The sequence below is a fragment of the Capra hircus genome, chromosome 2 (assembly GCF_001704415.2).
Source record: "Capra hircus breed San Clemente chromosome 2, ASM170441v1, whole genome shotgun sequence".
Classification (NCBI taxonomy): domain Eukaryota; kingdom Metazoa; phylum Chordata; class Mammalia; order Artiodactyla; family Bovidae; genus Capra; species Capra hircus.
The window spans coordinates 29,002,317-29,028,732 of NC_030809.1; the positions used below are offsets into that span (position 1 = coordinate 29,002,317).

Consider the following 26,416-nt stretch of genomic DNA (forward strand, 5'->3'; position numbering starts at 1 on the left):
TTTTCCTCCTTTGGCACCTGACAAAGATAAGAGGGGCTCTCAGAGGAGAAACCCCAGGGCTCTAAAAGACCCCCTCCTCCCACGCCAGCGCCCACCCTCCCCCCACAGCAGGGTCCTTCTCTCCCATCATCGGACACGCAGGAGGCACACAGAACCAGGCATCAAGATTCCAAGTGTACCCCTCCCTTCACCTCCCCAGCAGCCCCCAGGCTTCAGGGCTGGAGCAGCTGCGCGGGTGGACCCCTTCCTCCCCAGTGCCCGACACCCAATCAGAGAGAACCTGATCCGGGAGGGCAGGGTGCCAGGGGCCGGGCCCAGAATAGTGCTGCCCAGATACAGTGTTGCGCACTCGCTCATGGAGCCCGCCGAGCTGAAGCACGCTCTGCCCAGGGTACCGGGGTCCCGGGGGGCTGGGAGCTGGGGCAGCTGAGGCCACAGGGCTGAGAGCACCCTGCCGCATGGATATGTGCGTGCATGTGGATGTGTTTGACCACGATTTTCTCTGTGTATAGGAGCAGGAGGCTGTCTGCATGTGTATATCCTTGGTGTGAGTCTATGTGCCCGTGTGTGTCTGGAGAGGGTTGAATATGCGAGTTTCTGAGTGTATGTAAGTGTCTGGGTGGGTTGAATGTGTTTATGTGTGCCTGGGGGGGGGTGGGTGTTTGAGTGTTTGTGGGGGTGTGTGTGGTTGTGTATGTGTGGCGGGAAGGGCAGCTCCTGTGGTTCTGAGTGTAGGATGTTCTCCCCACCCTTTCAGTCACTCTTCTTCACACAGACCCCCTCCTGGAGCAGCTTTGGGGGACCCGAGCATCAAGGTAGGTGGGGCTGCCCCTCCTTATGGGCCCAGCCTCTTCTTCCACTTCCTCTCCTCCCACGTCTCTAGGCTCCCAATCTCCGCCACCCCACTAGCCTGTCTTCTTTTCCTTCTTTGTTCCTACTTGCTTCTTCTTCCTCCTTTTCCCTCTCTCCTCCTTCCTCTTTCAGAAGAAGAAAGGAGGGGGGTGGATCTAGAGTCTGAAGATTTGGAGCCTCCTGACTTTATCACGTGCTAGCTGTGTGATCTGTGGCAAATTGCTTAACCTCTCTGATCTCAGGTCCCTTGTCAGTAAAATAGGGATGATACTAGTGCCTCCCTTACAAGACTGCTATGAGGTCTGAATGAGAAATACACTGGAGAAAAAGACCTTTGGACGTTTGCAAATGTGGAATATTATTGTTAATAACATTTCAATTGTTTTACTGTGTTACTCCCATTAACCAAACAGGCCCCATTCCCCCTTCCAGAGATGAGCTTCCTAGAGCAAGGAGACAGCACTTCATGGCCATCACCAGCCATGACCACCAATGCAGAAATAAGCCTTGGGGAACAGAGGACCAAGGTCTCAAGATGGACAAGCCAGGAGGATGTAGAGGAAGGGGAGCTTCCAGGCCTGGAGGGAGGTGAGGCCATGGCCAGTTCTGGGGAGATGGGACTGGGCGCAGTGGGAAGTCCCCGAAACTGGAGCTGGCCTTGCCCTGGATCCCTCCATAACACAGACGCATGACATCCTGTGGCCTGTTTCCCCACATGAGAGAGGGCAACTGCAATGCTGATCCAGGGGCCCAGCAAGGCCAGCTCAGGACAGAGCCACCCTCGGGTGTGACTCTCTCGGCTCTCTCACACGCAAAATGGGGACCTCTGCATCCAGGCTTCCCACGCTGCTCTGAGGATGAAGGAGACAACAGATGGGAACATGCTTTGGAAGATGGAGTTACTGTTCTCTCCCCCTGAACAGGTCCCCAGTCCAGGCCAGCTGCTGAGTCCACTGGGCTGGAGGCCACATTGCCCAAGGCCACACCCTTGGCCCCAGCCAATCCCTTGTCTGAGGTGGGCACCCCCACAACAGAGCGAGACAGCCTCCCCGCTGACTGTACAGCCTCCGCTTCCGGCTCCAGCACAGACGGTCTGGATCTGGGCATAGAGTTCTCAGCCCCAGCAGCGTGGGGGGATGAGCTCGGCCTGGTGGAAGAGAGGCCGGCCCAGTGCCCGCCCCCCCAGGTGCCGGTGCTCAGGCTTGGCTGGGATGATGAGCTGCGGAAGCCAGGGGCCCAGGTCTACATGCACTTCATGCAGGAGCATACCTGCTACGACGCCATGGCAACCAGCTCCAAGCTGGTTATCTTCGACACCATGCTACAGGTGAGGCCGCCGTTCTGCCCCACCTGCATACTCACAGCCCCCAGGATCCCCTGCCAGCCCTGCCCAGCTACATGTCCCTTCCAGAATTCCTTCTTGGCACCATGGAGACCAGGGAAGGGGAGCTTTTGCTCTCTGTGTGCACCCCCTAATTGTCATCTCAGCTCTACAACTCAGTATCTATAGGGTTTGGGGTAGGTCTTTTTACTTCGCTCATCTCTAAAATGGGGACAGGAATGCCTGCTTTACCCTACAAGTTTCAGAGGACTCCTGGGCCAATCCAGGATGACTGGGAGCATTTTTCACACCCAGAATTGTATAGAAAGCATTTCTTTCTTGCTGTGTATCGAACAGCAGACTGTAGTGTAGAACAGAAACAAGGTATATCTATGACCCACGGTTCACTTTGATTCTAGCGGTATATGAAAAAAAAAAAATTTAATTTAGTAGCTTTGCATTTATTTTGATATGTGTTACGAAGCTACAACTAGCACGTATGGATAGTATTGCCTCAGATGAGGCCAAAATGAGTCAATGTAAATATATTTACAGAAAAATATTTTGTAAATATCAGAGAATTACACCTCTAGTATTTAGATTGGCACAAATTATCCTGTATGCATCTGTACACTTTGGACCTTGGTGTAGAAATACTAGGTTTGTCTCCTACGCCCTGGTGTGCCTGTTAAGGGGTCACCTAGTGCCCCCGGGCACCTGCAGCCTTATCTTTGTAGCAAACGTGCCCACGAGGGTCGTGTCGAGTGGCAGGCAGGCTCCTGGAGTGGAGGGGCTGTGAGAAGACCCCTTGGAAGGCCCCTGGTCAAGACAGGGGACTCTGAGGGGTGGTGAGCAACTCACCCTCAACTGTTCTCCCTGTGGCTCAGATCAAGAAGGCCTTCTTTGCCCTGGTGGCCAATGGCGTCCGGGCTGCACCTCTATGGGACAGCAAGAAGCAGAGCTTCGTGGGTGAGGAGGGGCCGGGGAGGGAAAAGGGGGACCTTGTGGGGCGATTCAGGGGCTGAGCTCTGGGGCAGGGCCCTGGCTTGGGGGGAACAGGCTGGCTGGGAGACCCCCATCTGTGGGACAGCTGTGACCAGCTGATGGAGAAGGGGCTGAGCCCTGCACCTGCCTCTGCCACAGGGCCCGGGGTGAACCCCACTCCTCTCTCTCCCCTCTCCCACCCCCACAGGGATGCTGACTATCACAGACTTCATCTTGGTTCTGCATCGCTATTACCGGTCCCCCCTGGTGAGGAGTGGGCTCAGGGTCCCGGGGGCACCTCTGGACTGGGGCAGAGGGAGTTCAGGGAGCCCACGTCTGACTTGGGAGTTCTGTTGATGTTCTAGGTCCAGATCTATGAGATTGAAGAACACAAGATTGAGACCTGGAGGGGTGAGTGGGTAAAGGGTCCTGCAAAGGGGCCGTGTAGAGGGTGTGTGGGGCCAAGGACCTGGGGTAGAGGATGGGCGGAGGGGAGTTCCTGGAGGGGCCAGGGGAAGGATAATAGAGAGCTCAGAGGGCCCAAAGGAGGGGAGATAGTCTGGGGGCTGCTGGGTGAGACAGGGTGGCCAGCACCCTTGCCCTGACTCTGCTTTTCTGCAGAGATCTACCTTCAAGGCTGCTTCAAGCCTCTGGTCTCCATCTCTCCCAGTGACAGGTAAGCATCCCCAAACAACCACTTGAGCCTCCTTGCCCTGCACAGACCTCCCGCCCCCTTGCCAGCTAATCAGTTCTGAAGTCATGGGCTCATTCTTGGTGGACTGCAGATAAGGCAGCCTCGGCACCCTGTCCTCCTTCCCCGGGGCTGGGATAAAGTCACCTCTCCCCAGGCAGCCCCAGCCTCATCACTCCCACTTCTGCAGCCTGTTCGAAGCTGTCTACACCCTCATCAAGAACCGTATCCACCGCCTGCCGGTCCTGGACCCAGTCTCAGGTGCCGTGCTGCACATCCTCACACACAAACGGCTTCTCAAGTTCCTGCACATCTTTGTGAGCCTGGGCACAGCCTCAGGGGACGACCAGAGGGGCAGAGAAGGCTTCTGCCCTAGGGGTTGGGAGGGAGCAGCTGGGAGCCCCCTGGGGGCTACTCCACCCTGAACCCTACCTGTCTCCAACCCAAGCAGGGCACCCTGCTGCCCCGGCCCTCCTTCCTCTCCCGCACCATCCAAGATCTGGGCATTGGCACATTTCGAGACTTGGCCGTGGTGCTGGAAACGGCACCCATCCTCACCGCGCTGGACATCTTTGTGGACCGGCGCGTGTCTGCGCTGCCGGTGATCAACGAAGCTGGTACCTACACCCAGGATGGGGATTCTGGCTGGGGTGGGGCTGCGGGGAGCCAGGGTCTATGTGGCCTAAGCTTGGGACCCAGGATGGAGTCAGGGCTGGAAGTCTCTGCCTGCTTTGAGCCTTGGATCAATCATTTAGCCTCTCTAAGCCAGACATCAGGTTCTTGCTCTGAGAATCAGCTGTAAACTGCTTCAAAGTTAAAAATTAGCATAATGAAGTTGGCTCTCAAGAAACGTTTTACTTTATTTTTGATTATGAAAAATTTCAAAAGTATAAAAATGGTAGAGAACACTGCGTAATGAACCTCATGGATCCACTTGGATTAACTATTAACACATTGCCATAACCGGTTCTTCCTCTTTTTTTTATGCTGAAGTAATTTAAAGTATAGAATCATGTCGTTTCACCGCAACACTTCATCTGCCTCTCTTAAATAAGTATATTTCCTACATCACCTGACAAAATTACAAATAATGTATTAATGTTATCTAAAATCCTGTCCTAACTCTCATTTCCCTGTTTTTCCCAAAAGTTCTTTTTTTTACAGTCGATTTGTTCAAATCAGGATCCAATTAAGGTCTACGCTTTGAATTTGCTTCTTTTATCCCTTAAGTGTCTTTTATTCTAGAACAGTTCCTTCCCCGCTTAATTTTCATGGTATTGATGATGGGAAGCCTGGTTTCTACAGCATGTCCCATTTCCAGAGGTCTGCCTGTTAGCTTTCTGCAGGTGGCCTTTACATTGGTCCTCTGTTCCTGTGTTTCCTATAAACTGAAAATTAGATCTAAAGGCTCACCCAGATTCAGGCTATATATTTGTGGCTAGACTATCTCAGAAATGATGCCACATACTCATATCTTGTCACATTGGGAGGCATGGTGTTGAGTGTCCGTCTCTGAGACACTGTTTGATCCCTGGGTTCAGGGTGGTGGCAGCCTGATGCCTCCTTATAAAGCCAGCAACCTGGAGGGGTGCGGAGGATGTTGAGGAGTTCATTCTGAAAGCCTACGCTAGGTCCTTGCACAGCATCCTGGTTCTGACCTGAATCTTTCCCCTGTCTTTCTCTCACCTTCCCCCCTGCCCCTCCAACTCCTGCAGGACAGGTCGTGGGCCTCTACTCCCGCTTTGATGTGATTGTAAGTGCCTGGGGGGATGGATTGTAAGTGCTGGGGGTGCCACATGGAGGCTGTGGTGTGAGGATAGGGATGACCATGGGGTCCTTGAGCTTTGAGGGGCTGGAGCCTGGGGGAGGGCTGACGAAGAGTGCTGCTCCCTCCCTGCCCAGCACCTGGCAGCCCAACAAACATACAACCACCTGGACATAAGCGTGGGAGAAGCACTGAGGCGGAGGACGCTGTGTCTGGAGGGAGTTCTTTCCTGCCAGCCCCACGAGACCTTGGGGGAAGTCATCGACCGGATTGCCCGGGAGCAGGTACCCCACGCCCCTTTAGACTCGCTCCCAGCACATGGGGCCAGCCTTCCCATGAGCAGCTCCAGCTCGCTCTATCCATCAGGCCCCATGCTCCCATCACATGGCCAAGCTCTCGGTGTCCACACTGACCAGCGACGGCGCCTGTCCCTGGCGCCCTCGGGCCAAGGGCCCCAGCCAGTGACCACCTCAGGGCAGGCAGAGCTCCTGCTAACTAGGAGACACTAGCTTACTAGGAGACACTCTCTTGCTCTTCCAGTTATGTCAAATTGTTGTCCCTGATTCTTGGTGTCAACCTCATCAGCTGCTCTAGCCACATGGCGCCGCCCCCTCACTGAGCCTCTGTGGACCCACAGGTGCACCGGCTGGTGCTCGTGGATGAAACCCAGCACCTCCTGGGCGTGGTGTCCCTCTCCGACATCCTCCAAGCTCTAGTGCTCAGCCCTGCTGGCATCGACGCCCTCGGGGCCTGAGAACATCGCAGTCCTCACGCTCGGGCCACCTTCCACACCTGGAAGCCAGTGAAGGGAGCCGGGACTCGGCCTTCACCTCCACCACCCCCTTTTGTGGGTTCTGCTCCTGTTCAGGTAGGCTCTGCTCTGTACTACTGACCTCATTCCCAGCCCCTCAGACTCCCCTGGGAACACACATCTCAGATTGGGGCCTGCTGAGGAGGGGAGGGGCCCAGCTCGGAGCTGAGCAGCCTCATGAAAACTGCAAGGCCACTGCTTTGTCCCGTTCTCAGCTGAGGGGAAGGAGGCCCTCACAAGAGGGGTGCACAGGAACCAGAGTAAAGGCAAGGGCAGCGATGTGACTTCAGGGGCCCCGGAAAAATTGACCTGCCCTCTCGCCGTTCAATTTCCGCCTGCTTGGGCTTCCACTGGGAGAGAGCCAGTTACTAAACCTGGGCTGAATGGAATTTCCACACCCAGTAAGAACTAAGGCTGAAAGGAGAGAGCTTGTCTCTCTAAGTAATCATCGCAGTCCACTGGACATGATCTCACACTCTTTCCTGGCAGCACATTTGCCAGGGGGTTGCAGAGGGTGGGGGCACAGGTTCCACCTGCTTGGCAAAGGATGGCAAGACTGAGGTTCTCCTATCGGAAAGGCAACCTCCCCTCCTTACTTAGTCTTCCTCTTTCCCTCACAGGCTTCTCTAGCCCTCCCCAATTGCCCCCTGCCCTGCCTGTGCTCCCAGAAGCCCTCAGGAATGCCCAGTCTACCGTGAATGATGAAATTAAAGAGAACAGCTGAGTCAAGCCCGGAGCTCTTGGATCAGAGGCACTAGGTTTACCCCAGGGCTGACTGCTCCGTGCCACCCACGCTGCTCTCCCCCACCTGGCCCCAGTGGGGTGGGGAGCCCTCAGGCAGGGGCTCTGGATTCCTCCGCTTCTGGATTACCTGGCATCAAGCCCCCAGCTCCTGGAGCCCCAGCTGTGCTTCCCCCATGGAAGCTGCCCCAGCGGCTCCTCCCGACTTTGTCACTGCCCTCCTGCTCCCCCAGCACTGCATTTCAGGGCTGCCTGCAGGGCCCCACAGAGCAGCAGTTTCGTAGAGCTGCCGGTTGGAGTGGGGTTCCCTCTCCATTCTCAGCCTTAGCTCTCACCATCGAGCAGTGTTCTCAGTTCCCAGGGAGGGCCTGCATTTGGATTACTGAGGATGAACCATTGAGACAACAAAAAGGAAACAAACAGCCCATGAACTCAGATTTTATCATTTTCACTCAGAAAATGCTATGGTCATCTGATCTGAACTCGTGGCAAGACCCCCCCGCAACCCCCGCCATCCTTTCTGAATTCAAAGACCCGAAGGAAAATCTGTAATTGACAAACTCTGCAAGCGGCGTTTCTGTTGCTTATGGAGTGTTATTCCACCGAAATGTCTTTTTCATCGTTTGTTTATAACAAAATTATAAAGAAAATGTTAGTTACTTATGTACTGGGTACAATTCAGACCCCAAACTCTAACCTATAAGAAACATATAATTTTTCTAACACTGAATGTAACTTCTTTTATGAACTCCATTTCACCAAGTGGTAGAAATTAATCTCAGTCAATTTGGGGTTCCCCTCCCACCTTTTCTTAGGGTTAAGTTCAGTGATGGGGGAGGCTTGGGATGTAAGACTTTGCTTCTCAGCCATCAAGCATCCACCCATGCCAGCACCTGCTGAAATATCCCCATTTCCATGTGACTGTCCCTTGGTTGATCACCAGTGGGTGTGGGCCCTGCTAGGTGCCCCCTCCCTCCCAACCATGAAGCTTCTTTGGGTCTGCCTGCTGGGGTGTGAGGACATTCGAGCTCCTGGTCCCACACCCCTCTAGACTTCAGGAAGCTCTGTGGGGCCATCCTAAGCCCACCTGCTGAGACAGGCAGCAAGTGGTCTGGTCTACCCTGACTTTTCCTGTTCTCCCAGCCTCTATCTGGGAAACATGGGGCCCAGGGCTTTCCTACCCTTCTCGTCTCTGAACTTCTCTGAGGTGTTTGTCATACTCCCCTCTCACTTCAGACACTGCACCCTCATCAGGGCCCTTTTCTCATCCCTCCTGCCTATAGTCTCTTTGCTTCCTCAACTCCCACCAGCCTGTGGAATCTTTATGCAGCTGGGGAAAGCAGGGGCCTTTTGCTCTAGCCTGTCACATATTCTTCCAAATGCACTGTAAGCATCTGAGTTCTTGCCATCTGCCCCATTGAGTCAGGCTGGGCTTTGCTGTGTCCCCCCTCCCCTGTGATAACAGACACTGCAGGTCTGCTGTTGCGGTGGTGGTGGGGGGTGTGGGGAGGCTAATGTTTCTAGAATATGATCCTACCCTGTTTACCTAATAGAGCAACAGAGTGGGGCCATCTGTGCTGATGAGTCAGGCAGTAAGTGAAGGCATTTTCTCATAGACACTCAACTTCCATTTCCGGTTTTGTTATAACCAGTGGATCAGCGCTGGTTCTGCTCTGGTCCCACCTAGAGAGGTCCTGGGTCTTGGGTTCAAGTGGGAGGATGGGATGGGGTGCCCTCAGCACTGTCTCAAGTGAGTGTCCTTGGGGGAACTGGGAAGAGCTGTCTTGCTCAGCTCTAGGATGAGTGTAGCAGGGTCCGTCTTTGAGGCAATGCCCACATGGCTCAAACCAGGGCTGATGGCCTGGTTTTTCACTCTCCAGAGAGAAAGTTGCATGGGAAAGAGCCCACATATTATATCACATCTATCCTGTGGTGTGTGTTTTTCTTTTTCAAATTTGTTTGACTGTGCTGGGTCTTAGTTGTAGGTTTTGGGCTCTAGTTCCCTGACCATGGATCAAATCCAGGTCCCCTGCGTTGGAAGCATGGAATCTTAACCATTGGACCACCAGGGAAATCCCTGTGAATGCTTTCTAAGCCTTATGGGTTTTTTTTTTTTAATCGAAGCAGAGTTTATTTACAACATTGTATCCAAAAGGTATTTTATATATTTGAATGAATCACTGACAAAGAAAGTAATTTTTTTTCCATTTACACTAAGTGTCTTGTACACACTATGAGATGGAACATAAACTGAGAGATGCCATTTTTAATTCCCAAGAAAAGCCAAAGAACTTCATGTATGCTAACTGCCATATTTGTTTTTCTATAGGCATATTTCAATAAACAGCCAGTGAGAATTTGCTTTATGACTCAGGGAACTCAAGCCGGGGCTCTGTGACAACCTAGAGGGGTGGGATGGAGAGGAAGGTGGGAGGAGGATTCAGGAGGGAAGGGTATATGTATACCTATGGCTGATTCATGTTGATGTATGGCAGAAACCAACCCAATGTTATAAAGCGATTATCCTTCAATTAAAATAAAATTTTAAAAATATAAAGAACCTCAAGTATAAAGAGACAGCTTCTGACCATGCCCATACTGAATTTTGTCTTTTCCTGTTTTGAGTAGGAGTCTTTGACACTTTTCTTCCCAGAGCTGTGTCTGTGGACTCTCCAGTAGCAAACTCTGGGCAAGGTTTCACAGCTACGTTAATAGCATTTCAGCTCATCTTTTAGAACACAACCTGTCACTTGTCACTTGCAGAGGGAAGCCTCTGAGGCTGTGCCTACACTTTACCAAAATGTAAGGGGATATAGCCTGCTCTTTGATTCAGCCTCACGAGGACATCATTACATCACCCATCCTCTGAGCTCTTGTCTCGGTTCTCCATCTCTGATTTCTGATTAGAGACTGAATTTTAGGCCCTTCAGATGTACAGCAGGGCACTGCTGCCTCAGTTTTCTGTGGTGTCTTTGGAGATATAACTTCCAGGGGCAGCTATTTCTACAATAATCTCACCAAACTGGTCTTTATAGATTTTTAAAAATTGAGATGTAACTCACATACTGTTAAATTCACTGTTTCAATGGGTACAATTCAGCAGTACTTAGTATATTCACCTAGTCATGCAAACATCACCACTATCCAATTTCAGAACACACTTATCACCCTAAAGAAACTCTGCATCTGTTAGCAGTCACTCCCCACACACTTCTCCGGGCAACCACTAGCTCACTTTCTGTCTATGGATTTGCTTATTCTAGATATTTTTATGTCAATGGAATCATACAAGATGTGGTCTTTTGTGTCTGGTTTCCTTCATGAACATAACGTTTTCAAAGTCCATCCATGATGTAGCATGAATCGGTACCTCATTCCTTTTTTATGGCTGAATACTATTCTAACCTACACATATACCAGATCTTCACAGATTTTGATGTGAGATTAGCCTATAAATTCATTAACTGAGCCACAGACCATGAACCTTGACACTCTTCTGCAGCTGCTAAAAACCTCAGTCCCAGCCACATCACATGACTTCCTCCTCCCCTCCACCCTCGACCCAAACTGTGAGCACTGAGGGGTCCCCGTGGTTTGGGCAGCTGACCTGTGGTGGTCTGGAGGAGCAGCCTACTGGGAAAGGCAGCAGTCTGCTCCGGTCGACTTTGTGCAGAGATCCTGGCCCCCTCAGTGCCCAGCCCCCATCCTGGACATTTACAAAGAGCTCTCACTGGTGAAGCCCTGCACTGGTGGATTTGAGAGCCATGGGCTTGTAATCAAGCATCCCCACTCAGTTCTCTCCAGGTTTCTCTTTTTAATATGGAAAGCTCTGTAGCCTCCACTCTCCTTTCCTTCCTCCTAGTCCATTCAACATTTATTCATTACCTTGATTAACTCTATGCTAGACACAGAGTCAGACAGTGGGATTGTGCCCTCCGTGGGGTTCCCAGCTGGCTGGGGAGACAGTCAGGCCTAGGATGCAGGGAACATGCCGAGTGCTTGCTGTTATGGGTGGACAGGGGATAGCACAAGAGGAAGTGTTCCCGCTCGCCCAGAGAGGTCAGGGAAGGCTTTGCAGAGGCGGTGACATTTGAGCTGAGTCCTGAGGAAGAGCAAGTTCTCTGAGACGGTACGCCAGTTGGTGAAGAGGGTGTTCCAAGGAGACGGGACATGAAGTACCAAGTATTGAGGCTGGAAAGAGCAGAACGTGCTCGGGGGAAATACAAGGAATTGGGGGCCGCTGTGGAAAGGGTGGAGGTGGTGGGCGAGTGCACAGAGCAGGCTGCTGGAACACCAGCCTTCTAAGCCACCTTAAGGACTTTAGACCTTGCCTCAGGACTGAGAGGAGCCGTGGAAGGATGTTAATCAGGGCAATGATGTGTGTGTGTGTGTGTGTGTTTTAATAGGCTCAAACTCAAATCCCTACAGACAGAAGAAAGTCCAGCTTTCTGTGACTCAGCAGAAATTTCCCACTGTGGCTGGGCTTCCTTGAGGCTGGGATTAGTTGATTTTTTAGGCTTGTGTTTCTGGGCACTGGATCTCCATGCTAACCTACTTTCCTTCTAGTTGGCTTCCTGTACTGAAGGGGCTGGAAAATTAAAGACTACAATCCCCAGAATGTCTCAGAGCTGGAGTTCCAGGTAGGACCTAGGCTCTGCCTCTTAGCTGTATGCAGGAGATCTGAAAGGTGTTCATGAGGCAGAGACCACCCTCTGCAGCTCCTGTTCCTTCTGCTGTCAGGGTGGTTGGGAGGAGGGGGCATCTTTTCTTTTGGTGTTTGGTCAGCACAGACCTGGGAGACATGGAGTAGCTTTGGGGCCAACAGTCGTGGTGAGTTTCCCAAACCCCATCCTCCTGAGTGTGGCTTCCTGGACTGATGAGCCTCCCCAGGGGTGCCCCTAGAATCATTCCTGTAGGCCTATCCTAGAGCTCTTCCAACCATTTTTGTGACCTCACTGTCTGTATCTAAGCACTTTCTGTTCAAAATATGGTGTCCTCTCTGTGCCCGGGGAGTGGACTGGCAGCTTCTGCCCGGATAGGGCCTCAGCCAATGCTAGGTAAGGCCAAGACTTCTCTGTGAGGCCTGGGAAAGCATAGGATGTGCTCAGCTTCCATGGAGGGAGGCGGCTCTGCCTCCCACCAAGTTTTCTAAGTGAGAGAGCGTGTTCCTCAACCACAGAAAGAGCTTCAGATGCTGGGTTGTCAACAAGAATGACAAAGATCTCCAGTTATGAGATCTTTATTTTATGAGATAAAAACCCTTTATTCAGTATTTTCCCTCAGGGTTAGCAATGTGCCATGGCAGCAGCCTTTCATTTGAGAGAGATGCTCAACATGATACAAAGTAGCAAAAGCTCAGGTTCTGCAGGAAGCACCCTGAGGTTCTCCAACCTCTGGCGCCTGGCATGTGCTTTCTCTCCATCTTTGTGTGCCCGGAAAGTGGGGAAGCAAGGGCTCAGCTCAGCTCTGTCTCTGTAGGAAACGCAGGCCCACCTTCTTGTTGGGAACCAGAACAATGCGAGCCACACTCGTCACCTCCCCCGTCTCAGGGGCCAGGACCACCTCATACTGCTGGATCAGCTGGGACATAAAAGGCACAGGGGCGCTTAGTCTGTGACCTCCATCCACCGCCCTCCTCAGCATGCCCCAAACCGTGCCTCACTCCCCCGTCAGCCTCCCTGGCCCACACACCCCTCCAGTCTCTCCCCACTCACCCTTGTCAGCAGCAGCTGCATCTCCAGCTCTGCAATCCTGCGGCCCAGGCAAGCCCGAACCCCATAGCCAAAGGGCACAGAGCCAAAAGGGTGCTGGGTTTTGAGGGCATCAGGCTGGTTCTTCCTTAGCCAACGCTGGGGCTGGAAGCTGTCAGGCTCAGGGTAGATGTCAGGGTCCCGGGAAACCACGTAGTGGCACAGCACAAACTGGGTCTGCACACACAGGTTGTGGCACATCAGTGTAGGTCTGGGAGGGGCCCCCGGGAACCCTGGCTCTCCAGCCCCACTCACGTTCTTGGGAAAGAGGAAGCCACCAACTTCAATTTCCTTGTCCACGACAACTCGGGAGTTCACAGGGACCACAGGATAGAGACTGCAGGGAAAAGAAAGTGCAGGCCTGCCTCTGGATCCATGGAGGGTCAGAGTGCCCACCCTCTCGGCCACACCCCTCTGGTCCCCCAGTCCTCTCTTCCCATTTCATCTCTGACCCTGGCCACAGTCCCTCAGCCCCCCACTTCCCACTCCTGTCTCTGAGCTCCCCTCCACACACAGACCCTAGTTCCTGGGAACAGTATCCTACCGCAGGGTCTCCTTAAGCACAGCTTTGAGCAGGGGCATGCGGGTGAAGTCCTTATGCTGGGGCACCTGCCCAGCAGGCACCACGCCCACCACTTCCTTATGCAAGGCCGCCTGGATCTCTGGGTTCTTTGAAAGATGGTACAGGGCCCACGTCAGCGTGTTGGATGTCTGGGAGGTACAGTAAGAGATGAAGTGAGCAGGGATTTCTAGGAAAGAGGCCCAGTTAGATGGCGGGAAGTGTTTGCATGTTTGTAAAATGTGGGAGAGAAATTAAATTGCTTCGAGTATGGCAGGGCTTCCCTGAGGGCTCAGATGGTAAAAAAATCTGCCAGCAATGCAGGAGACTCAGGCTCAATCCCTGGGTCAGGAAGACCCCTGGAGAAGGGAATGGCACCCCATTCCAGTATTCTTGCCTGGAGAATCCCATAGACAGAGGAGCCTGGTGGGCTACAGTCCACGGGGTCGCAAATAGTCAGAGATGACTGAGCGACTAACACTTTTATACAGCAGGATTGGACTCCAGGGTTTATAGGACCCTCTCTCCAATGCTCAACGTGGCTTCACGCAGGATAAGGACCGATATGATAGAGAATCACACTGTAACAGCATAGGAGACTAACGGAGAAACCCAACAGGACAAAAGCACATGAAAGAGGCCCTACTGTGAAGGTGCTATGGGCAAGCTCTTCAACTCTCTGCTTAGATGACAGCATGAAGGAGTAGATTAGGTGTGAGATGAAACTTCCCAGCTGTCAGAGAGGCTCCATGGAGTGAGCGAATCCCTCACACTGGAACCACTCCTGGCCCACCTCTGTGAGGCTGAATGACCCCCATTTTCCTTCCAGCTCTAAATCCACATTACAGAAAGAGAAGCAGGTACCTGGAGGGACGAAGGTCAGGCTCAGGTGGAGGATAGTGGGGAACTGGCCCAGGATGAGAGCTGGGAGGCCCTGGCCTCCGCGCCCGCCCCTCTCACGCACCGTGTCTACTCCAGCCAAGAGTAGCTCGGGCAGGCTGCCCTCAGCCTCACGAGGACTGAGCTGTCCGCTGGTCAGCAGGAAATGCAGATAACCAGATATCTGGGTCTTCTCTGGATTCCCTGTCTTCAGCTGGGCCTCCATCTCCTCCAATTTCTGATCAATCAGCTTCTTTCCTACAGGGACAATGGGGAACCGGGAGGATGCGGCCAAAAGCCATGCTCTCCAAGGACCGAGGGAGAAAGTCCTGGGAGAGAGTACTGGGGGCTGTTACTGCGCTGACCTTGGGACCCACGCCCCCACTTCTTCCCCTGGACTCCTCACCAAAAGAGAATATGGTGTTCCAGCCATCCAGGTACCGCTTCCAGAAGGGCAGCAGGGGACGAGTCCACTTGGGGAGGAAGGTGGCAAAGAGAGAGTTGTGGAACATGAGCCCGACAGATCTGACGAAAGTCTCGGTGTCCTTGGGGATGGAGCGCTCCAGGCAGCCAATACGTTTCTCAAATAGGATGTAGGAAATAGCTGGAGGTACATGGCGGCCATCATCAGGGGAGAGTACAGCCTATCCCTAACCCACACCTACCCCTGACACACGCCGACCCGGCCCTTCTCCCCACCAGAGTACCTTCCAAGGCAAAGAAGTAGAATTGGTGAGCGATGTCAGGCACGTGGTCCCCCGAGGCACTCTCTGCCCGCAGCTGTTTCAGTTGATCCATGAAGTCATCGATCACCTCATTCAGAGCATCCGTGTAGAGCGCAGCCTCGGCTGGCTTCAGCATCCGCTGGTTCAGAGTCTGGCGCAACCGGTACCACTGCTCTCCCATCCTGCACACGACGGAAGAGTGATACCAGTGTCAGTATTTGAGGACTGGATTAGGTGGTATCTTCCCACCCTGAGACCCTTACAGAGTTGAGGAAAATCTCAGACTCCTAGACCTAGAATTATGGAATCACAAGCTCTCAAATGACAGAATCTTCAAATCACAAAACTTCAGAGTTTCACTAACAGCATAAAGTAAGTAGTTAAGGTGAGCATCTGAACCAACCTGTGCCGTGCTAGTGCTAAGTCGCTTCAGTTGTGTCCAACTCTTTGAGACCCTATGGACTATAGCCAGCCAGGCTCCTCCAGTCCAAGGGATTCTCCAGACAAGAATACTGGAGTGGGTTGCCATGTCCTCCTCCAGGAGATCTTCCAGACCCAGGGGTTGACCCCCCCCCCATCTCTTATGTCTCCTGCATTGGCAGGCGGGTTCTTTACCACTAGCACCACCTGGGAAGCCTTCTGAACCAATCTGCCTAGGGTCAACTCATAGGTCAGATGATGTCAGCTGAGTGACCTTAGGCAAGTGACTCAACTCTTCTGTGCCTCAGTTTCCCTTCTGTAAAATGGGAATAATAAGAGCACCTATCTTAGTAGGATAATTAATGTGTTTAGATTGGTGCCTGGCAAATTCGTGATACTTAATGAATGTTGACTGTGATTATCTTAGGATGACACAACTCTGTAATCTTCTGTATGTGAAATGAGCTAGGCAGCTACAGTGGCTCTGGTCCCTCTGTGTCGAGGATGGGAGATAAAAGAGAGCAACTGAGGGTTCTTGAGGTGCTCAGAGGAACTTTGTGCTCTGCTAGGCTCAAGGTGCCAAGGAGATGGAGAGCATTATCTGGCTGATGCTCCAGGTCCTCTTGCCATAGCCATGCAGGAGGTAGCTGGGTCCTCACTCTGGTTAGACAGGGATGCTCATGGGGATGGACACACACTTCCCATTCAGGGGCTTAATGTTCCCATCTTCAGCAGTCCCCCAAACCTGTTACCTTTCCTAAGCAAGCTGGGTATGGGTCAATTTTTAAAAAGCTAGATGTAGAGTAATAAGTACAACATGGTAAAATTTTAAGAGGAAGAGAGGAAACCCTATATATCTACATGCATATCTGTATGCTCACAGAGAAGAATATACGACTTCCCAGGTGGCGGTAGGGGTAAAGAACCCACCTGCCAATGCAGGTAGATGTAAGAGATGCGGGTTCGATCCCTGGGTTGGAAATATCCCCTGGAGCAGAGCATAGCAACCCACTACAGTATTCTTGCCTGGAGAATTCCATGGATGGAGGAACCTGGAGGGCTACAGTTCAGGGGTCACAAACAGTTGGATACAACTTAGCGACTAAACAAGATAAGAATATACACCAAATTGTCAGGATTATTTAGGAGGATGGGATGGGACCAAGGGGTAGGGAGACAATATTTTATTACTGGAATTTTTACAATAAATATTACTTTTGAATTTTAAAAATTCATAAGGTCTTTTAAAAAGAAAAACATTTACAAGTATTAAGGCAAGAATCAGGTATTTTATTTTGAACTATTGGGCTTCCTGGTGGCTCAGACAGTAAAGAATCTGCCTGCAGTGTGGGAGACCTGCGTCCAATCCCTGGTTTGGGAAGATCCCCTGGAGGAGGGCATGCTCCAGTGTTCTTGCTTGGAGAATCCCCATGGACAGAAGTACCTGGCGGGCTACAAAACAGGGGGCTGCAAACAGTTGGATGCGACTGAGTGACTGAGCACAGCACAGCACTGTAAGCCAACTATACTTCAATAAATTTGAAAAATGTATTTTACTTAAATGAAGCTTAAAAAACAAACTAAATAAATAAATAAATGAACTTCAAACCCTAGGAGTTTTCTTTCTTATATTGGTGTGTGTGCTAAATTGCTTCAGTCATGTCCAACTCTTTATGGCCCCATGGACTGAGCCTACCAGGCTCCTCTGTGCATGGGATTCTCCAGGCAAGAATACTGGAGTGGGTTGCCATGCCCTCCTCCAGGAATCATCCCGACCCAGGGATTGACCACGTTGTCTCTTAGGTCTCTTACACTGGGAGGCAGGTTCTTTACACTGGTGACATCTTATGTTGCGGAAAACTGCAAAAAGGTAAACTAAAAGTGTGGCTAGAAAAGAAATGAAAACCAGAACAGACCTATTTATTGGAACTTCAGGTTTGGGTGCTTTTTCCAAGAATAAAACTCTTCCAACAATAGGAACAGATTTGCAGAACTTAAATGAGAACCTTTCTGTGGTTGTTAAAATATTTCTTAGGGAAACGATGCTTCAGAAAATGAGATTTTAAATATATATATATGTTAAAACAAAAAAGTCTCATAGGTTAGCAAAATAGCTCTTAAATACACATATAACATATTTAGGAAACTGGCTTTAGACGAAATGGGTATAATAGATCACAAAGGGGTGTATATATATATATATATTTATATACACACACGTTTAGCTCCAGTTCTAAATCTGAACCATCAAGTCCAGTGATGGCTTGACCTGGTAAAAAACTGAGACCTAAATCTTTTATTATTATTATTGATTTATAATTGACATATAACATTATATTGGTTTCAATGTAATGATTTGACATCTGAATACATTGCAAAATGATCACCATAATAAGACTATAATGTGGAGGAGAAGGAGACGACAGAGGATGAGACGGTTGGATGGTATCACCAACTCGATGGACGTGAGTTTGAGTAAGCTCTGGGAGTTGGTGACGGACAGGGAAGCCTGGCATGCTGCAGTCCGTGGGGTCGCAGAGTCAGACACGACTGAGCGACTGAACTGAATTGACCATCTGTCACCATAAAAAAATAAACTTTAAGGATTTACTCTCTTGGCAAGATTTGGGTCTCAAATATTGTACAGCATCCTTGAGACTCAAATCTTGCCCTCGAGGTCACATATCAGGCTAAACAGCTCTTAAAGAACATTCTCTATTCTCTTCTCAGAACTTAGAAAAAAGGACCCAGGAATTGAGTTCTGAAACCACCCACCTATGAAGGAACCAGGAAAAGAGAAAGCTATAAAATGACAGAATGAATATACAGGCATCAAAGACATAGAAAATGAACCTTCCAACCAGTCTGTTCCTTTCCAAACATGTCAAGGCAGTAGGTCCTTGCATTCCAGAATCAGAGATATCTATATCACTACACTGTGTCACTTCTGGCAAGTAGTGCCAAAACCAAACCCTTCTAGGCCTCAGTTTCTTTATTTGTAAAATGGGGATTAATAATACTATCTACTTCCTGGCCTTGTTGTGAGGTTAGAATGAAATAATAAATGTAAAGAGACTAGCTTGATGTCTGGCATGTCATAAACACTTAGTTATTATCAGTGTTGTTGCTATTATTTCAACCACCTGGATTAACTTTAATCGCTTAAAAAATGACTTTAGAAATGTGGATGTCAGACAACTAGGGAAAATAAAAAGCCATTCATTGTTTCAGAAGCTCTTTTAACATACTATAGCAAAAACAAGCCTGTAATATACCCAATTACAAGTTGTGGCACTGGGAATGGTTTATCACCAATGATTCTCAATTATTTACCTTAATTGGTATTTGAATATATAATATACTCAGCTCATCTTTCAATGTGTCACTGCCAAAATAATCTTAACTTTTCTCGGTATGACTTTGAGGCTAAAACCTACACGTATCTCTTTGTGTTGAGAGCATCCATGAAAGTTATAACCAACAAGTATATAATACATAATTTGGAAAATATTCTTAAAATTAAATTGAGCCCTCCCAACTAATATGATGCTGCTATTTTTTTTCAACTATAACTAAATATGTCCCAGTACGATTTGAGTTAATAGATTTTCAACCATAATACAGAATCATGGAGCTTGAAAGGTCTAAAAGATACCTTGGAGATCCTGTAATTTAAGCTTCCCATTTTATACATAAGAAACACAAGCCTAAAGAGGGTATATTATTCATTTGTCATAGTCATAGGATATATTAGTGGAAAAGCCAATGAATTGTCCATGGGCTTCAGTCCAACCCAACCACCACTTTCTAGACACAGAGGCTTTTTTCTAGACTCAGGCTCGGGAGACACAGGGAGATCCTACTCTGCGCATTATCCTCTGGCTGCCCAGTGCCACCGTTCCTGGGCCTGGCCTCTGGGGCCCTCTTCCAGTCCCTCCGGCCCCAGCTCACGTGGTGAAGGGCCCATAGGACAGGCCTTGCTGGTCCCGGTGCTCCTTCCATAGTTTCATGTCGTCCCGCACTGGGTACTTGCCCTCTTGGCGCATCACTTGCTCCAGGAGTGGGGCACTGGCCAGGTGCACGTGCATCTGAGGCCCTACTCGGTTTATCCATATTGGGCCGTACTTGGCCTTGGTCAGCACCTGTGGGGTTCAACCAAAGCTGAATCATCATGGCCTAGGCAAGCAGGCACTTCCTGGAGAGGACAAACAGGATAGAGGAAATGTCCCATGGCCACACTGGAGCAGGTGGGCTGGGCAAAACTCACTGTGTAGGAGGTAGGGGCTGGGATGGCCTGTAGTCTTAAAAGGAGAACACTGGAGAAAATGGTTACACAGGAGTTAACGTATTGAGAGCAACGAGTAGCTGGCAGAACTGGGGGAACTGAGGTCTTAGAGGAATGAAATTTTGGGAAAATGAGATACCTGGTAAACTGGAGTAGGCTGAGGTATTGGGGGTCCAGGGTTTTAGGGAAACTGAGCCCTTAGTGAAGTATAGGAAAATGTCTATGGCCTCTTCATGTGTGTGTGCTCAGCTGCTCAGTCATGTCTGACTCTTTGCATCCCCATGGACTGTAGCCTGCCAGGCTTCTCTGTCCAGGGGATTTCCCAGGCAAGAATAGTGGAGCAGGTTGCCATTTCCTACTCCAGGGGATCTCTCCAACCCAGGGATCCAACCTGAATCTCTTGTACCTCCTGTCATAGAAGGCATTTAAATTTCCTGCAGTTTTCTTCCAAACACGAGAAGATAAGCATCTCGTATAACCAATAAGAAAAAAGAAATACAGTTAGAAACACCAGGAAAAATAAGAAGCTGAATGAGAAAATCAAGATGTAAGTATGAAGTAAACTATGTGGCGTGAATTTTTTTAATAAAAAATTTTATTAGCTGTGTTAAGGAAAGTAATTCTCAATATTTTATCTCAGAATTTCTAAAGCACTTGACAGTTGAGACACATAACATCTGTGAAATTGACATTGCAATGAATGATGTTTTTATAGTTGTTGAAAATAAGGGAGAAAACAATATGTTTTGGCAGGGGGAGGTAAAACTTAAAAAAATCCAGAAATACTAAGATTAAATTTATTAGCTAAATTACACATATAAACTGAAATAAAATGAAACATAGTGGTTTCCCAAGTACTTCATCTTTCATAATCTGTTACTGAATATGTTTTAAGAGGATCAGAAGTGTTCCAATATCAAAATTAGTCCAAAGGGTTTCTATAAAAGAAACATTATAATTATGGAGACAAGGGACTTCCCTGGTGGTCCAGTGGTTAAGAGTCTGCCTTTCAACGAAGAGGACACGGGTTTGATCCCTGGTTGGCAACTAAGATCCACATTCCACAGGGCAATTGAGCCCACTTGCCGCCACTACCAAGCTGTGTGCCACAACTAGAGAGAAGCCTGCCCATTGTACTGAAAGATACCACAAAGATCCTTCATGCCACAGCTGGGACCTGACACAGCCCAAAATAAAATAAATTAACTTTTTTTTTAATTATAGAGAAGAGATCTATTATGCAAATTATAGAACTCATAGTCCATAGAATCATCAATTTTACTGGGTCTTACTGTTTTCATTAAATACTAGGTTCTTATCTGAAGTTTGATTTCTTTTCCTTCTGTTAAGTTCACGTAAAATGACATGTAATGTTTTTATATAACGATGCAAACAATGCTTATCTCTAAATCATGGTTTATAGATAGTTTACTTTCTTCTTTATACTGTGATTTGTTTTTCAAGTATTCTACCTTCATCTTGGAATCAGAAAAAAATCATATTTTAAAGGACCAGATTAATAAGCTTGGGCACCACTTCTTGCCTGGAATCCAAAGCTCCTGGCACCACTTCCTGGCTATTGGTTTGGAATTTTCTGGGACATTTTCCCCCATGCCTAGACATTGCTTTCTTCTCTCTTCCTTCATACTCCTCTTCTCAGTTAGTTTACTCGGTGGAACTTAACGAGGATCTATTTATGTAAGAACTTATTTTAGAAAGACACCGGAATACTTGCTGAGAGATGTGTGCTATGTCTGTGAGCCTACCATTAAGCCGTAACCTGAACCAGTTAGAGAGCCCCAGCGTTCTCAGATAGGTCCTATCTAAATGCCCCTTTGCAGACCAGAGTCCCCTGGGGATCATCTTCCAGGATGAATGAGAGGGCTAGCCTCCGCCAAGTGAAATTCCAAAGATGGACAGTATTAAATTCATCCAATACTCATTTATTGAGCTCATATCCTGTTCCTCCTATACTGATCTAGGGGCTGGGGATACTGCTGTGACCTACTCTTTCACAGTTTATTTACATCCTAAGGCGTGAGCCACATAGTTAAGAATTGGATTACTTATGCTTATAAACGGTTCCTTAATTTTTTTTAAGATTTTTTTTTATGTGGACCATTTAAAAAGTCTCTATTGAATTTGTTACAATACAGCTTGTATTTTATGTTTTGGTTTTTTGCCCAAGATGCTTGCAGGATCTTGGTTCCCCGAACAGGGACCAAACTCATACCCCCTGCACTGGAAGGTGAAGTCTTAATCACTGGACCACCAAGGAAGTTCATTTCCCAAATTGTTTTGTAGATGTAGATGTCTGTTTCTTTAACTAAATTGAAAGTCTTCAAGGGCAGGAACCATGTTGTGCTTCTTTATACCTCCCCTACTGCTAGAAGCAGTGATAAACACATTACAGGCACTCAGTAAATATTTAGCAGTTGCCAACGAATCAAGTGGAAGAATAACAAGCTGCAGATAAGACAGAGCTTATGAGACAGAGTCAGAAAGGAAGCAGGGGAGAGGATACATAGGACACTGATAACAGTGGCTCCACTGGGGCAGGCATTAATTTGAAAAAGCCTGGAAGGATAATATGGAAAGGAAATTAAGAGAATAATTCTAATAGATAATTATAATAGCATCTTTTATGGACTGAATGTTTGCATCTCTCCAAAACTCACAGGTTGAAGCCCCAACCCTCAGTGTATATTTAAAGAAGAGACATCTAAGAAAGTATGATTAAATATGAGTGGGGCCCTGATCCAGTAGGATTAGTAAGTATCCTCCTAAGAAGAGATATCAGAGAGTTCTCTGTGTATGTGCACATACACACACACACACACACACACACACACACACACACACACACCAAGCAAAGATCATTTAAGTACACAGGAAAAAGGTAGTTGTCTGCAAGCCAGAAAAACTGTTATCAAATGCAAGTCTGTGTGCCCAATGCACAATGAGGCCAAACAATACCAAAACATCAGAATTTGGAGCAGAGAAAGGCTTACTGCAGGGCCATGTAAGGAGACAAGTGAGTGGCTCATGCCTTAAAAACCCTGAACTTCCTGAAAGCTTTCAGCAAAGCCCTTTTATAAGAAAGATGAAGGAGAAGGAGGGGCATGGTTGTGCTTGCATGCTTAGTTGCTCAGTTGTGTCTGACTCTTTACAACCCTATGGACCGTAGCCTGCCAGGCTCCTGTGTCCATGGAATTCTCCAGGCAAGAATATTGGAGTAGCTTTCCATGTCCTCCTCCAGGGGGTCTCCCCAACCTAGGAATCGAACTACACATTTCTTATATCTTCTGCATTGGTAGGCCAATTCTTTACCATTAGTGCCACCTGGGAAGCCTAGGGCATGGTTTAGTTGTTCCCCCCCCAAAAAAAATTTTCTTGGTGTCAGATCCTTTGTTCTTGAGGTCAGATCACAGTCAGGTCACCTGTAAACCTCCACCAAGACAAATGTTATTCTCTATTCTGACAAAAAAGGGCAAGGTCATGGCTCAACTTTCACTCTCTCAGATTCAGGCTAACAGGAAGGGGTCCCTGTGTGGGCTCACTGGGTCCTCCCGCCAGTGCCCACTCCTGGCTGAAGAAGCGGTTCTCAGCTGGTGGCGCCTTCAGGACCAGGTTCCCAGGCTCAGCCCAGCTGTCATCACTGAGGGAGCCAGGTACCAAGGACCGAGCTGGCCCTCAGGCTTTTCACTTAACTGGAGACAATCATTTGTATGGGATCAACAGGAATACTTGTTGTAGCACATACCAACCAGCTCACAAGAATCGCCCTTCTTTGAAAATAGCCCCAACCACAGAGGTGGACCTGAGGTAGTGACGTGAAATGTCCTTTCAACTTAACCCTGACCTCTGATCACCTCCTAGGAGCAGATAACCAATCTAAACTGTACCTATTTTTGAAACTTGAATGGAAAGCCTGAAGCTGGATGAAGGTTACTTTCATGGCAGTGTCCAGTTTCTGAGGCCTACATGGATTGTGACCCATGAATACTGCCACTGCCATTAGGTTGCAGAGGTGGGGATGGGGGAGAAGTTCACTGCTGCCTTGAAGCCTGGGCCCAGCCAGTGGGCGGCCCTTGCAAGGACTCAGGAGCTCTTCAGGACACAGCCCCAGCCTTCAGCCCGTCCCTGGGCCTCTCTAGATCACCCCACCAGCCCCAAGACCTGAGGGCCTGGAGTGCCCTGGGGAGAGGACCATGATCCAATTCTTACTGTACCCTTTACCACAAGGACCATAGTGAGGTCCGCTATTGGTAGAGTGGGACCTCAAACCACTGTGCTAAGGGTGTCACACTAACAGTCTCCAGCTAATGGGCATGTGCCCACTCTACTCCTGTTAGAAAAAGACTCTCACCAGAAATCAACTATTCTGGTACCTTATCTTCTACTTTCAGCCTTCAGAACTGTGAAAAACATTAATTTTGTTGTTTAAGACACCCAGTTTGTGGTATTTTGTTAGAGCAGCCAGAGTAAACTAATATATAACATCCAAAAGAATAAAATTATTAACAAGAAATTTAACCAAGGAGGTAAAACACTTGTACACTGAAAACTACAAAACACTGCTGAAAGAAATTAAAGGCCTAAATAAATGGAAAGATATCCTATGTTCACAGATTGGGTAATTTAATACTGTTAAAATGGCACTGCTCTCCCAAGTGACGTACAGATTCAATGCAATCTCCATTAAAATTTTCATGGGCTTTTCTCAGAAACCAATCCTCAAATTCATATGAAATTGCAAGAGCCCTAAATAGCTGAAACAATGTTTAATAAGAAAAACAAAGATGGAAGACTCATACTTTCTGATTTTAAAACTTATTACAAAGCTACAGTAATCAAAACAGTTTGGTAATAGCATAATGATACAAGTATAGACTCAAGGACTAGAATCAAGATATCCAGAAATAAACCTAAATATCTACGGTCAACAGATTTTTGACAAGAGTGCCCAGATCATTCAGGGGGAAAAGAACAATCTCATCAATAAATAGTGTTAGGACAAATGGATAACCAAGTGCAAAAGAGTGAAGTTGGACCCCTACCTCACTTCATATACAAAAATTAACTCAAAATGGACCAAATCCCTAAATAAAAGAGCTAAAACTATAAAACTCTCAGAATAAAACACAGTGGTAAATCGTCATGATCTTGGATTTAGCAATGGATTCTTAGATTTATGGGGAAACAGTGGAAACAGTGTCAGACTTTATTTTTGGGGGCTCCAAAATCACTGCAGATGGTGACTGCAGCCACAAAATTAAGACGCTTACTCCTTGGAAGAAAAGTTATGACCAACCTAGATAGTATATTCAAAAGCAGAGACATTACTTTGCCGACTAAGGTCCGTCTAGTCAAGGCTATGGTTTTTCCTGTGGTCATGTATGGATGTGAGAGTTGGACTGTGAAGAAGGCTGAGTCCCAAAGAATTGATGCTTTTGAACTGTGGTGCTGGAGAAGACTCTTGAGGGTCCCTTGGACTGCAAGGAGATCCAACCAGTCCATTCTGAAGGGGATCAACCCTGGGATTTCTTTGGAAGGAATGATGCTAAAGCTGAAGCTCCAGTACTTTGGCCACCTCATGCGAAGAGTTGACTCATTGGAAAACACTCTGATGTTGGGAGGGATTGGGGGCAGAAGGAGAAGGGGACGACAGAGGATGAGATGGCTGGATGGCATCACCGACTCGATGGACGTGAGTCTGAGTGAACTCTGGGAGATGGTGATGGACAGGGAGGCCTGGCATGCTGTGATTCATGGGGTCACAAAGAGTCGGACATGACTGAGCAACTGAACTGAACTGAACTGAACTGAACATATGAGCAATAAAAGGAAAAAATAGAAAAACTGGACTTCATAAAAATTTAAAACTTTTGCATATCAAAGGACTTTATCAAGAATGTGAATAAACAATTTACATAATGAGAGAAAATATTGGCAACTCATATATCTGATCAGGGTTTAATAGCTAGAATATACAGAAAACTCTTTAAAACTCAACAAGAAGACAATCCAGTTTTCAAAGGATGAAAGCACTTGACATTTCTCCAAAGATATACAAATAACCAATAAACACACAAAGAGGTGTTCAACATCACTGATCATTAAAGAATGAAAATCAAAACCATAAAAAGGAAGCATTTCATATCCACTTGTTGTTTAGTCACTACGTTGTATCTGACTCTTTTGTGACCCCGTGGACTGTAGCCCACCAGGTTCCTTCATCCGAGGGATTTACCGGGCAAGAATACTGGAGTGGGTTGCCATTTCTTTCTCCAGGGGTTATATCTACTAGAATGATTTAAATCCAAAACACTCAGTATAACAAGTTGTTGGCAAGCAGGTAGAGAAATTGAAGCCCTTGTACATTGCCGATGGGAAAGTAAAAATAGTGCAGCTGCGGTAGAAAACCATTTGGCAAGTTCCCAAAAAGTTAAACATTAAGAATTACCATATGATCCAGCAATTCCATTCCTAGGCATATACTCAAGAGAAATGAAAACATATACCACACAGAGACTTGTACAGGAATGTTTACAGCAGGATTACTTATAATCATCAAAAGGTGGAAACAACCTGGAAGTCATCAACTGATGAATGGGTAAGAAAATTGTGGGA

The 26,416-nt window shown here is 48.1% G+C and overlaps 2 protein-coding genes across 9 annotated transcripts in view; one reads left to right on the forward strand and one right to left on the reverse strand.

Moving 5' to 3' along the window:
- On the forward strand, positions 331-9,526 carry PRKAG3 (protein kinase AMP-activated non-catalytic subunit gamma 3). 8 transcript variants are annotated; one of them, XM_013971635.2, is made up of 14 exons: positions 343-391; positions 758-815; positions 1,285-1,440; positions 1,776-2,179; positions 3,061-3,142; positions 3,366-3,424; positions 3,523-3,568; positions 3,779-3,833; positions 4,039-4,165; positions 4,297-4,465; positions 5,564-5,601; positions 5,751-5,897; positions 6,251-6,481; positions 7,045-9,526. In XM_013971635.2, exons 1-13 carry the CDS (start codon positions 356-358, stop codon positions 6,365-6,367), a joined length of 1,494 nt encoding a protein of 497 aa, XP_013827089.2. In that variant the 5' UTR covers positions 343-355; the 3' UTR covers positions 6,368-6,481; positions 7,045-9,526.
- The window catches only part of LOC102177672 (sterol 26-hydroxylase, mitochondrial), a 40,548-nt gene continuing 26,520 nt past the window's right edge, over positions 12,389-26,416 (reverse strand). Inside the window, exons 2-9 of the mRNA XM_013972752.2 lie at positions 19,450-19,640; positions 15,061-15,260; positions 14,760-14,957; positions 14,439-14,611; positions 13,460-13,626; positions 13,171-13,252; positions 12,880-13,092; positions 12,389-12,745 (exon numbers count right to left, since the gene is read on the reverse strand). Coding sequence (XP_013828206.2) covers positions 12,626-12,745; positions 12,880-13,092; positions 13,171-13,252; positions 13,460-13,626; positions 14,439-14,611; positions 14,760-14,957; positions 15,061-15,260; positions 19,450-19,640 — 1,344 coding nt within the window. The 3' untranslated portion in view covers positions 12,389-12,625. The remainder of the gene's footprint in view (positions 12,746-12,879; positions 13,093-13,170; positions 13,253-13,459; positions 13,627-14,438; positions 14,612-14,759; positions 14,958-15,060; positions 15,261-19,449; positions 19,641-26,416) is intronic.

Coding starts and splice junctions, on each gene's coding strand:
- PRKAG3 (XM_013971629.2), top strand. CDS start 629: ATGTGTTTATGTGTGCCTGGGGGGGGGTGGGTGTTTGAGTGTTTGTGG. Junction 1,441..1,775: donor GCTTCCAGGCCTGGAGGGAG/GTGAGGCCATGG, acceptor CCCCCTGAACAG/GTCCCCAGTCCAGGCCAGCT. Junction 3,425..3,522: donor GCTATTACCGGTCCCCCCTG/GTGAGGAGTGGG, acceptor TTGATGTTCTAG/GTCCAGATCTATGAGATTGA.